The sequence below is a fragment of the Anastrepha ludens genome, chromosome 2 (genome assembly GCF_028408465.1).
Source record: "Anastrepha ludens isolate Willacy chromosome 2, idAnaLude1.1, whole genome shotgun sequence".
Lineage (NCBI taxonomy): Eukaryota > Metazoa > Arthropoda > Insecta > Diptera > Tephritidae > Anastrepha > Anastrepha ludens.
Genome location: NC_071498.1, coordinates 154,683,826 through 154,697,524, shown reverse-complemented (window position 1 = coordinate 154,697,524; position 13,699 = coordinate 154,683,826). Strand labels below are relative to the sequence as shown.

Below are 13,699 nucleotides of genomic sequence, written 5' to 3'. Positions count from 1 at the left end.
ACTACACACACACACACATGCATTTATATGGTATATATGCAAGCAGCCACATTAGTGTTTGGAAGGCTGTTTGCTAAGTGTGAATGTGAAGGCTTTTACGTGCTGATCGACGTTGATCTTCTTTACTAGTTTCTTCACTCAAACGCATTATTCGTGATTCGCATTAATTTGTTTATTTATTTTTTTTTTTGTTTTGGTTTTTCGTTTTCATCTTCAGCTTCTTCATTATCTTCTAAGCGCCGTTGCTGTTGTCTGTTTGCTGCAGCAGCTTCTTATGAGCAGAAATTCACTTTTAGCTGCAAAACTTTCACTAATCTGCGTATGCACGTACACATCGACGTAGGCATGACTGTCAGTAGTGCTACGCACATAATTTGTATGTGTATGTGTGTGTGTGCAAATGTAGATGGCTGATTGCTTGGCCAGTCCGAAACCAAATTTATGTGGAAATCCCAAGTGAACAAATATCGAAGAAATGATTAAGAGATTTTACTTTAGTTTACACCCTGTAGTGAACGGTATTAGTTGTAAACTATCCCGCGACTAGTACGAGGCGCAGACCCAACTAGTCTGATAATTGACTTTTTTAAAAGTAGCTGGTATTTTTAATAAGCGCATGCTCTGCGAGATGCCAATTTACGGATTTCGATTGCGATCTGAAACATACCAGTCGCATACTAATTGAAAAATGGACAATGAAAATACTGGTCCATTTAAGGGCCAATGTCACTAGTTTGAGATTAATTTGAATGCCACTAATTTGAGAGATAAACTCCTTTTTATTAAGTATAATTTGTAATATCACACAATTTTATTTAGTAACCTTAGATTTGTTAAGAATATTAGCCTCAGATTGCCAAAGTGTTGATGGAAAGGAAATATATGTTTGAGAATTTTGACACCTTTACCTACTTATGAAGTATCATTGCCGCTGAAGACATTGCGAAACTAGACGTTATCACCAAAATGAATAAAGCGAACGGCGCGTATGCACAGCTCCGATCTATCTGCTCTTCGAGCAACCCCTGCGTATATACAAAATTATAGATCTTTAAGACAAATGTACTATTGTATGGATCGCAAACCTGGCTCACAAATAATTGGGTCGAAAACAAATTGAAATCTGTGTGAACAAATGTTTACGCAGGATATTGAAGATCTGGTGGCCCAACACCATAAGTAGCGACCATCTGTGCGCGAAGTGCAGAATCCAGCCGGTAGCTAACATGATAAAACTACGAAAGTGGAGGTGGATTAGGCATACGTTTCGCAAGGACGCAAATGAAATTTGTCGTCAAGCACTGGATTGGAATCCACAAGGTGCTCGCAAGGTTGGCCGCCCAAAAATATCTTGGATTAGAACTGTCCAGAAGGAAGTTGAAACGTCAGGAAAAACATGGAACGAAATCAAGCTCCTTGCAAAAAATAGAATCAGTTGGAGGTGTTTTACTGAGGCCCTATGCTCCAGTGCGAGAAACAGGAAGCGATGATGATGATATATACATAAATATTTAAAAATTTGTATCTTCGTAAGATTAAATAGAATCATTTTTCATTATATTTTAACAAAAGCATAATATTTCAAGTGCAATAAAGAATACAGGGGGTCAGTGGCAGAATTAGGCATTAGAAGCTAAATTAGAAAAAAAAATTATTAAGAATTTCATACAAAGAAAATAAGTGCGAACTTAATTTTTTTTTTGTTTAATTATTTCTGGGCTCCGTACTCCGTGCCACTCACTGAAGAAGTGATGTGGGGATGTCATTAAGCTCGCAAACTATATTTTATTTAAGTGCAGAGATGGCTGCAGGAAACAAACATAGTCTTTACTTTGAGATAACCCCCACAAGAAAAAATTCCGTATGGTTCACATCGCGCAACCTCGGTAGCCAGAATATGTCACTGAAAGAGCTTATCAGTTTGTTAGGGAAGAAATAACGCAGTATCACCAAGGACTTTTATGCCAAAAAGTGGCTATTTATTGGACCAACCCCATTTTTCGGCTTCAACAAAAATAATATAAAACAGGAAATAAAAAAATGGGCCCAAACTAATATCAAGGAACACTTGAACGGCGTAAGCGCCCTTAATTACTCCAAAACGTTTTTGAACTTCAGTGCAAACAGAGCAAAATCTGCTCTAACCCTAGATAAAAAGGTCTCAGATTACTCTGTGGAGCACTTACAGATCACTTTGCCTGCAATAAACACCTTAACACTTTAATAACAATAGGATTATCTAGTACAAGATCATGCAGGTTCTGCTGTGATGAAGAGGAGTCTATGGAACACTTAATCACCAACTGTGAGGTATTAGGCCACAGGAGACACAGAATTCTAGGCTCGTACCTTCTAGAGGAGGAAGACCTACAATTGCTCCCTCCTAAGGAGCTGGTCCGATTCCAAATGGCCTGACCCTTACAACCATTTCCGGCTAAGGTCTCTTTGGCCATGTGCGACGTGGCGCCTACTTGCTGAAGTCATGAGTGAGTGCTGAAGGAAGGATGTGCTCTTGTTATTGGCAGAAAATAATTGTTCTTATAAACTTCTGTTCGAAATATTAGGAACGCAACGAATTTCCAAATTTTAGCTATTTTTTGTGTATTCAACGTTTATTTATTATAATTTTTTTGTTATAAAAGTTTACTACATTCAAAAATAAAAGTTATTTAACTCTGTGCTCCACATTTTCTAAAAAATTCACAAAACTTTTTCGTATTTAAAAAAACAAAATTTTATGCAAATTTCCAACTTTTTAATCAGAATCTTTATAAAACTTCAAGTCATGTTTTTTTATACCCCATTCAATTCTAGAATAATAAAGTGTAAGTTTGAAGTCGTTCAAGAATCCAGCTGGTTTCTGAACCGCTTTTTTGCGATCATAGGATGTTGAGAATTTTCTTCCATATAACATAAAGCACAATTTCGAAAAGTTTTATTGGCATATTTCGTCTACTTGTGCATTTATTTTTTTAGTTTAAATTATATTATTAAAAAAATATAGTTCGTTCAAATTTCTTCTTCTTGATTGGCGCGATAACTGCTTAAGCGATTCTGGCCGAGTTTAAAAAAAACTGTTTGCCCTCGATAATTTTCAAAAAATGTGGTCCAATTATTCCACTGTTGGACAATGCAACAACTGACACCAAACCGTCATATTGGTACTGTGAAGCGTCTGCTAATGTTTTAAAAGTGAGCTCAATTCTTTATGTGACTAATAACGAAATCGTTCTAACAATGTGTTGTAAACATTTTTAGGCAAATTGTAGTTGTTAGAATTAAGCGCTTGCCCAATTAGAATTTTAAAGAGGTGCAATCTACAATAGCGAACAAAATCTACGACGAGCAGTTGCACATGAATCAGTGGCCTTGAATTACACTTCGATTGCGCACCCACATTGTTCATCCGTCCACTCGAACATTGTGACCAAATAGCCCTCACTAGTAAAGAAGCTAACGCTGAACACTCCCCACTCTTACGCTCGTTGGATAGGAATACACTTTAAAATTTAAAACCTTATTATGCTACCCTGCAGGGTGTTTCCCAATATTTTTAAATACTTTTTTTTGTTACAATATAATTAAAAATGTACTCACTTTAATGATTTACAACATACAAGGTGAAGTCCAAAATAAACAAGACTGGCGTCATAAAAATGTTTTTGATGGCGCCATCTATTTATTGTGTTAGTGCGTTGGAAGTTACATCACTAGTAGACTTCCAGTGAAAGCTTGGTGACATTCGATTCAGCGGAAGCGAAGTTATTGAGTCTAAAGTGTCTGAGTGATTGTGTCATCGCTACAAAAACGAGTTTCGAACAAAGAGCTGATATCCAATTTTGTTTTAAAATCGGGGAAACGTTTACCGAAACATATGAATTGATGAAAAAAGTTTATGGCGATGATTGTCTATCTCGTGCCAGAGTTCATGAGTGGGTTACACGTTTGAGAGATGGTTGTGAGGACATAAATGACAAGGTACATACGGGCCGCCCGAAATCAGTGATTACAAAAAACTCCATCGAAATTGTTCGTAAATTTATCAAAAATGAACCGAAATCATAGTTGAAATTCATGGAATCGGAGTTGAATATCTCCAAAACATCGATTTATCGCATTTTAACTGATCATTTGGGCTTACGAAAGGTAACTGAGGACCAAAAATTGCTCAGAATGCAACATTCGAAAGACCTCATTATAGAGGCGAGAAAACACGCGAACTTCCTTTACAACATTGTAACTGGTGATGAAACGAGGTGTTTTCAACATGAACCTGAAACTAAGCATCAAAGTGCCGAATGGAAGGCCCCAGACGAGCCACCACCCAAAAACTCGTGTTTGGGGAAGTCAAAAATCAAGTCGATGCTTATTTGTTTTTACGATTCCAAGGGAATGTCCACAAGGATTTCGTGCCAACAGGCCAAACCTTCAATGCAATTTTGTATCCCTGCCTTGGCGTTTTGGAGCGTTTGTTGCATCACATTCGTCGAATTCGCCCTGAGTACTGCGAAGGAGGAAGCTGGCCATTATTGCGTGATAATGCACCATCTCAACGATCCACTCTTGTGGCTGATTTAACCATCAATCACTCACCGTATTCGCCTGATTTGGCTTCCTATGACTTCTACCTATTCGGGAAATTGCATTTGGCCATGAAAGGAAAAGGTTTTGCGTACGTAGAGGCCATCCAAAAGGCTTGTACCGACATCATAAAGGACATTCCGGATTCCGGTCAATAACCTGAAACACTCTTTCGAAAAGCTTTTAGATCGCGCAAAACTATATATCGAGGCCAAAGGGGGATATTTTGAATAAATAAACTCGAAGTTATCAGAACAAAGCTCAGTCTTATTTATTTTGGACTTCACCTTGTACAATAAAAGTCAAAAAGTGTTAAAGTCAACTAAAATAGGCGCAAATAAATCGTTTTGCAATCGGTACAAGTCTGGACTTTTTCTGTCTTTTTTGGACTAGTTCGATTTCAGTCAGCAAATTCTAGATGTAAGCTAGTATTATTTCTAACTATTTGGCTGTTTCACTGCAGCGTATATATACATATAATAATATGTGTGCATGCTTTGACGTATAAGTAGTTATACGGAGTTTTCTAAGGCCTCACTTAGGTAATTGCTCTTTGATTTCGTCGCGCTTCTTCAATCTTGCCAATGATGAGGCATTTAACTTTTTTATTTGGTGCTCAATTTATTTCTTCTTTTTGCTTTTTTTTGTGGTAAAGTCAGCCAAGCAAATTTAGTGAGTTATTCATTTGTGGTTACAAGATTTTAATTGTTGTTTTTGTGCTTCGTTTTGTTTATTGCTGCAAGTTAAAACTTTCATTATACACTCACCGCGATTTGTTTACTAACCAAATGAGTTCATTTAAGTACTTTAAAGTAATTGATGGAGCGGACATGTCGTGAACGTCGTCTGATGTTTATATTTTATTTCTATATTACACAACGACAGATAAATATTGCGTCGGCCGTAATAGAGATGTGTGCAAATAGTAAATGACATTTTTGCAATTAAATTTCTTTTATTTAATTAGCTGCTATTCGCACTGTGTTACTTCAAGTATTTATGTGTGTATGTATGTATGCATGTACGATATTATGTGTGTATTATGGAAATGAAAGAAATACTTAGCGGGTAAGACCATTTAAAATTACGCAAGTGCTGCCAATGAAATTGTGATGTAATCTTAAAACTTAGTTGACTATTTGTTAGAAAAAAAGAAGCGAATAGACGTAAGTTTAGACGAAACCGAATGAAAATTATCACGAAGTTAACTAATTCAATTATTGTTAATTGTTTAATAAAAGTTGCTTATTTCTCAAACTAAAGCAAGAAGTTGTGAAGCAAGCAGTGGTTCACCAAGGACTGTGACGCTAAGAAGAAGAAGAAGGGAGGCGTGTAAAAGTGTTTGCATGATGATTTTTTTCTATTATTTACAATGTTTTTCGTGGCAGAATTCGTTTGTAATTTCTTCGTAAATATTGCTCATTCTATAACTAAAGCCATTTAACTCAAGTTTTAAAGTTTTACACAAAATTTAAAACAATTCAAGAAATTTTCATCTAAGTTTTAATCTGAATTTTTTGAAAATTTTCGTGTAGGCAGTAACATCGCTCATGAAATTGTAGGAAAACTAGTGCAAGTTTTAAGCGGCAAGTCTTCATCGGACAACCTCCTCTTAATTAAAAGAATAAAAAATCTTAGTACAATAAAATTCTTTTTCTTCCTCTTTTGACTACGAACCCAGATAAGAGAGATCCTAATTTAGGGAGACACTGACCATAACTGAACTTTGGATTTCTTTACTAGGATGGCTATGGTTACAGGAGATGATTTACTAATAGTGCCGCGTTTCTAATTAAAATATTATATTTTTAGACCGCTGAAGCCGAATGGGCTAATGCATGACAACTTTCGAGAGTGTTTGGGTAAGAAACGCGCTGTGGCACAGTTGTTGAGTTTGTCGTTCCAGTGGAATTTAATTCATATCTCGAAAAACAACACTACATTATTTTTTTTTTACATCCATACGAAATAAAGTTGCTGCAATATTAAAAAGATAAAAAGAAGACCCACCCCTAGACTTTGTTTATCTAGGAACCAGCATTAACATCGAAGCCAGTTTTGAAATCCAACGGAGAATCTCTCTTACCAGCAAGTGCTACTTTGGACTAAGTAGGCAATTGAGTAGTAAAGTCCTCTCTCGACGAACAAACCTAGCCCTCTACAAGGCTCTCTTAACGTATGGCGCAGAACGTGGACGATGACAACATCCGATGAAGCGACGCTTGGAGTGTTTGAGAGAAAGATTATGCGCAAGCTGGTGGTAGCAGAGAAAGAGGAAGGCCTCCTTTGCGTTGGAAAGATCAGGTGGAGAAGGATCTGGCTTCACTTGGTGTGCCCAACTGGAACCGGTTAACATGAGAAAGAACCCACTGTCCACTTTAAACTCGGCCAAAGTCACGTAAACAGTTAACGCGCCAATCAAGAAGAACAAGACCTTTTCTTGTTATTTAAATTTTTATAGAAGTTGAAGGGTGCAAAAAAGAGGTTTATTTTTATATATTATATATAAAAGGAATCCACGCATGCAGTGTAAAACTTATGATGAACACTAAAATTATACCTCTGTTGGTTTAATTATTAATATTCGGGCAGTTATTTTATCTATTTCAACACTAACTTAGTTAGCCTCGGCCCACATTAGTGAGCTGAAGATGGGCGCGAATTATCCCAAAGTATTATGTTTTTTCTAAAAGTGGTCGTCCCTCGACAGTATTTCTGCTCCTGTTAGACAACACATTGTTAAGTGCGACTAAGACCAATAAGTCAGTCCCACACATTGACCGAAATCATTACTCTCACAGTCCACGCTGTGACGTGCTTTCCATGAAAATTTTGGACTACAACCTTATCAAGATCAAACTGACAAGGCGTGAAGCTTCAGCTATTTGATCTTTTGAAGCGCCGAAGCGCCAAAAAACTTTATTGCTTCGATTTTGATGAAATTTGTTGAAATGCTCTACTAAAACAAATAAATCAATTGGCTGTTAGGTGTTTGGCTGAGGTGCTCCTCCTATTTTTGGTGTACGTCTTGATTTTGTTCCACAAATATACTCTCCTGTACAGTGGAATAAATTGCGTAAAAGTGGGGGAGGAAATATTAATAAGTTACACATTTTTCATTCTTCGTGTAAGTCTTCTTTTCTTGAATTGTAAATCAAATAATTGTCAGTTCAAGAGAAAATACATTGATCTTATTGCTTTTGCTCTACTGCTATTACCTTTTCAACATAATTTTGCCTTGATATTTTCCGATAAAAAATTAAAAAAAAATTCGAAAAACTTAAACGTACAAAAATATCGAAAATTTAAACAAAATTTAAAGAAACGTGTTTTTGCGAATGTTTATGAAAAAATTGTTTTGAAAGAAAAATTAAGAAAAAAAATAAAGGGAAATTAAAAAACATGAACAAAATTTTTGGTGAACTAATTAAAAACAATATTTTAAGAAAAATTAAATAAATCGTAAATATTTTGTTACAAAATTTTAAAAAATTTAAAGAAAAATTAAAAAGAAAATTAAAAATTTTTTTGGTGAAGAATTTGTTTTTATAATTTTTCTTTAAATTTTTTTAAAATTTTTCAGAATTTCGGTATTTTTTTTTGGGTAAAGAATTTTTCTTTAAAATTTTCAATATTTCGCTATTAGTTTCGTAAGGAATTTTTTTTTAATTTTTCCTTAAATTTTTTAAAATGTCTGTATTTTTAAAAATTTAAAGAAAAATTAATAAAAACGAAAAAATGTTTCAAAAGAAAAATAAAGAAAAGATTTAAAGACAAATAAAAAAAAAACTAAACATTCATTTGGTAAAGAAATTCAAAAGAAAATTTTAAGAAAAATTAAAACAAAATGAAATTTTTTTGGTAGAAAACACTGAAATTTTGAAAAAGTGAATGAAAAGTTAGAAAACAAATGAATTGAAAAAGTTTTTTGGTAGACAAAATTTTTTTCTTAATTTTCTTTAAATTCTTCAAAATTTCGGTATTTAACTTAACTTAACTTTAAAATTTTCTAATTTAAGCTTTTCGGTATATTGTTTGATAAAAAAATTTTTTTTGTTAATGTTTTTTTGATTTAAAGAATTTTGGTAAAAAATTTCGTTATTTAAGTTTTCTTTAAATTTTTAAAAATTTCGTTAGTTTTTTGGTAAAGACATTTTTTTGCAGTTTTTCTTTGGATTCTTAAAAATTTAGGTATGTGTTTTTGTATAGATATTTTTTTTATAATTTTTCTCTAAATTGTTCCAAATTTCGGCATTGTATTATGAAAAGAATTTGTTTTTAATTTTTCAAGGTTTCGGTATTATTTTGGGAATGTATTTTTGTTTAATTTTTCCAAATTTCGGTATTTTTTCGCAAAGAAATTACTTACATTTTTTAAATTTTCGGTATTTTTTTTTAACTTTTTTTATTTTCAAAATTTCGGTATTATTTTGGGAATGCATTTTTTTTAATTTTTCCAAATTTCAGTATTTTTTTCGTAAAGAAATTATTTACATTTTTTTTTTTCGGTATGTTTTTGTTTTTAACTTTTTTTAAGACATTCTTCTTAATTTTTCTTTGAATTTTCTAAAATTACGGAATTTTTTACCAAACAAATATTGAAATGTTTTTATTAATTTTTCTTTAATTCTGTTCTTAAAATTTCTTTCGAAAATTTTTAAAGAAATTTAAAGAAATAGGCTTTTGTTAATTTTTCTTTAAACTTATTTAAAATTTCGGTATTTGTTTACCAAATCTTTAATTTTTTCTTATTTTTTTTTTTAATTTCGATACGTTTTTTGAATTATGCTCCATAGAAATATTTTATTAACCAAGCAGATGCTTCGAATTTTTTTAGAAAGCTTCAAATTTGTATGTTAAATGATATTTTTATGTATATAATTGGCGCGTACACCTTTTTTGGGTGTTTGGCCGAGCTCCTCCTCCTATTTGTGGTGTGTGTCTTGATGTTGTTCCACAAACGGAGGGACCTACAGTTTCAAGTCGACTCCGAACGGCAAATATTTTTATGAGGAGCTTTTTCAGGGCAGAAATACACGCGGAGGTTCACCATTGCCTGCCGAGGGACGACCGCTATTTGAAAAATGTTTTTCTTAATTTTGGTATTTCACCGAGATTCGAACCGACGTTCTCTCTGTGAATTCCGAATGGTAGTCACGCACCAACCCATTCGGCTACCGCGGCCGAAAGACATATCTTTTTTATGGACAGGTGAAATTTCATTTTCGGTTTTTTTTTAAATAAATTATTTATCTAATTATTAGGCCTTATTTATACAAGGTGGCGCAAAATTAATCATCCTATAAGAGGATTAATAATTTATGGAAATGGCATCGTTCGTCAATCATAATTGACACTTGGGACCTAGACAGCTGCAGTAGACAAACAGACAAGTCATGCAACGCGTAAAGATCGAAATAAACAATTCCATCACTAAAAATCATTTTGTTCATTTAGTAAAAAAGTTATTGAATAACAAAGTTAGATGATTAATTTGGCGCCATCTTGTATAAATAAGGCCTAATAATCAGTTTAAAACCCTAGAACTAGAATATTAAGCGGTTCGCTTAAATCCTACACCGATCCAATCAAGATCTTGAATGCACTCTTCCGCAACGACGGATTTTAAAGTAAACATTCCAAGCTCTCTTTTTAGCATAATAAAACTCATCTGAAAGAACAGCTCCGCTATTAACATGTAATATTAAGAAAATATCCCTTACCTGTTGCCGCCCGGCCTTCCTCATGTGGAATCTCGTTGGTGAGCAAATGCTCGTCATCGGACAGCACAGAACTTTGTTCATCCGAGCTGCCATCCTTTGCTGCTGCCGCCTCCGTTGGTTCATGTTGCATATCCGCATAATCCACTTGATTGCGATAGAATTTCAGCCGCTGCGTCACGTTCACATCGTGTGCGTCAAGCGCACCATTCAAATAGGTAAAAACATTCTTCTGGAAGCAACTAAAGGTTGGTTGAATATAACAATCGCGTATAATGTCATCCCATAAATCGTTGCCGGTGGAGAAACGTCTCGCGAAACGCATGAAAATCGAATCGCCGTCATTATTGCGGCCGCTGTCACTGCCGTTGTAGCTACCTTGGCCACTTTGACTATGATTGCTCCAGCTATAACTGCTATTGCTTGTCGCATCTAATGCTTGCCATTTGCTGGTGTTAATTGCTGCCATCTGGCTGCCATGCTCGTTGGAGGCAGAGTACAGTGTACTGTTGCCATGATTGCTACTTGGCTGCATTGGCGTCGTACTTTCATACAAGTCCACCATTATGACTGGCGTCACAAATTCAATCGCCAGCACGATGGCGATTAGCAGCGCCATTGGACATCGTCCGGCGAACAAGTGACAGCTATTAAGCATCATTCGCATGCGCTGGTAATGTGTGGTGACGACTGTAGCAGCTGTTCGAAATGTTCTTGTGGCAGATGAGTTGTTTGCTTGCGCTGCCCTACTGTGCCGATTTCGCACGCAATGCTTGTGGTTGAAGGTAGCAGCAGATGTGTGACTATTTTTGTTGCTGCTGTTGTTGCCGATGCTGTAGGCCTTGTTGGTGTCGTGTGCTGCATTTTCCAACCAATTTGGCGTTATGATTGATCTATGGTATGTATTTTTTGCTGTGGCTGTTATTTCCACTTTTGCATCGGTGGTTTTCACCATCGCGGCTGCCAGCAATCCTTCTTGGCTGTAGTGAATTTGTTCTTTTTGCTGCTGTTCTTGGTTTCGTGGTTGCTTCAACTTTTGAAGCTGTTTGTGGTTTTGCTGCATTTGTCGATTTTTGTTGGTATTTTCGCTTCAATAATATTTACTTCACTATGGAATTTCTTGCATTTATTTTATTATTAGATTTTCTAATACTTTAATGATAGAGTCTAGTTCAACATTTAACTACTTTCTACTTCGTCCAGATCTTTGCCATCAGCTTAAGTATCCGGTTGTACTCTTTCTTTCAGGCTACAAAGTATGGGAGAATTAAAATAATCACTTAATCACTGGTAGTGTGGAATTCCACCGAAAAACAATTAAGAAAACAAAAAAAAAATGTATTAATAACTTCTGGTATTTCTGAGGAAAATTGCACTAAATAAAATACGAATAGCTATTATTTCTTGACCATCGGTTTCAAGTCTTCATTTTCGGCATTTAGGAATGCGTTATTTATAATATTCTGGAAAATATAAGGCCGTGGTGAATAATAAGCCCGTGGTGAAAATATTTTTAGAGGTGTGTCCGAGATTTAAACGAGTCAGCTCACGTAACTGGGGTTGTGCCAGCGAATGGTTTACGAAAAAAATTAGATTGTATTGGTGATATACGAAAAAAATCAACGCAACCTTCACTAGTGTTCGCCTCGTTACCGTTTGAGCAACGACTGATTGGATGAGTGTGTGAATGCGTGTGAAATGATCCCAAGTGACGTGGGAGCCAAAGTCTCCATCATAATTTTCTTTTTAACCATAGTTAAAGAGCAGCCCTGGTAAAGGTATTATCCTTTAGTCGAAGTTAGTCTCAAAAATTTGTTTTGCTCCCTCTACATACATGAGAATTTACTGGATAAAGTTATATACTCGGATATATAAGCAAATCAAGAAATTAAAATATCTTAAGAATAAATACCAAGGAAGAAATTTAAAGCAACAAAGAATTTGTTATTTTAAGTCCTTAGATGATCTGTTTTTCAAAAACTATGTATTTAATACTGAGCGGCACATCAAAGATAATCCGAAGACATTTTGGAATTTTGTAAAATCTAAAAAGCCGAGTTCGAGTATACCTGCTTCGATGATGTTAGATAATAAATTAGCAAGTACACCTGCTGAAGTAGCTAACTTATTTGTAGACTTTTTTATGTCTAATTATGTTTCAGTTGATGAGGTATCCGCTGACTTTTCATCCGAGATATCCTCATATCTAATTTTTTTCTCTCAAACCGTCGAAACAGACAGCTGCTGATGGTCTTTCAACTATTTTGCTTAAGAATTGTTCAGTCATCTCTAAACTGTTTGAAAGCATTGTAAAGGACAACAATTTATTTTCTTACCAAACCAACATGGTTTTGTAACTGGCTGTTCTACAGCTATTAATCTTGCTGTTTTTAGCGAATTTTTTATTTCATCGCTTTTTAAAGGGCTCCATGTTGATTGCGTCTACACTGACTTCTCTAAGGCATTTGACAAAGTGTCGCATGAGATTTTAGTAAATAAGTTGGCTTGCTTAGGCTTTCACTCCACCTTTCTGCAATGGCTTAAGTCATATCTGATGGGCAGATGGTGTGTGGTACAAATTGATGGAGTTTTATTGAACCACTTTGTTGCCACTTCAGGAGTACCCCAAGGGAGCATCTTGGGGCCACTTCTTTTTGTAATTTTTTCAATGACATAAGCACATGTTTTACTTTTTATAATTTGTTGCCCTTCGCGGATGATTTAAAACTCTTCTCATCTGTTAAGGACTCAGTGGATGCTCAGAAGCTTCAACTCGACTTGAACAATCTTCATCGTTGGTGCAGAAGATCGCGTCTGTCCTTAAATATTAAAAAATGTTTTCATTTAACATTTCGAGGTGTCAGTGCATTTTTAGCGCATCCTACACAATTTCAAATGTTGTACTACAAAGTGTGCCAGAGTTTAAGATTCTTGGAGTGTTATTCGATACAAAATTTTCCTTCAGTTGCCACACAACTGAAATTTCTGATCCGGCCGCCGTAGCCGAATGGGTTGGTGCGTGATTACCATTCAGAATTCACAGAGAGGTCGTTGGTTCGAATCTCGGTGAAAGCAAAATTAATAAAAACATTTTTTTAATAGCGGTCGCCCCTCGGCAGGCAATGGCAAACCTCCGAGTGTATTTCTGCCATGAAAAAGCTCCTCATAAAAATATCTGCCGTTCGGAGTCGGCTTGAAACTGTAGGTCCCTCCATTTGTGGAACAACATCAAGACGCACACCACAAATAGGAGGAGGAGCTCGGTCAAACACCGAACAGAAGTGTACGCGCCAATTATTTATTTTTATTTTATACTTATAAACTGTTGTTTACGTCTCTTACTCGTTCTCACCTCGAGCACGCTGTTATCATTTGGAGATCTTACGACCAACTCTCGA

General features: G+C 35.3%; 1 protein-coding gene across 1 annotated transcript in view; it reads right to left on the bottom strand.

The window, feature by feature from the left end:
* Window positions 1-11,526, bottom strand: part of LOC128855637 (uncharacterized) — a 103,572-nt gene extending 92,046 nt beyond the window's left edge. Inside the window, exon 1 of the mRNA XM_054090693.1 lies at window positions 10,305-11,526. Within this exon, the coding sequence (XP_053946668.1) occupies window positions 10,305-11,364 (1,060 nt within the window). The 5' untranslated portion in view covers window positions 11,365-11,526. The remainder of the gene's footprint in view (window positions 1-10,304) is intronic.
* Between the last annotated feature and the right edge of the window lie 2,173 nt (window positions 11,527-13,699).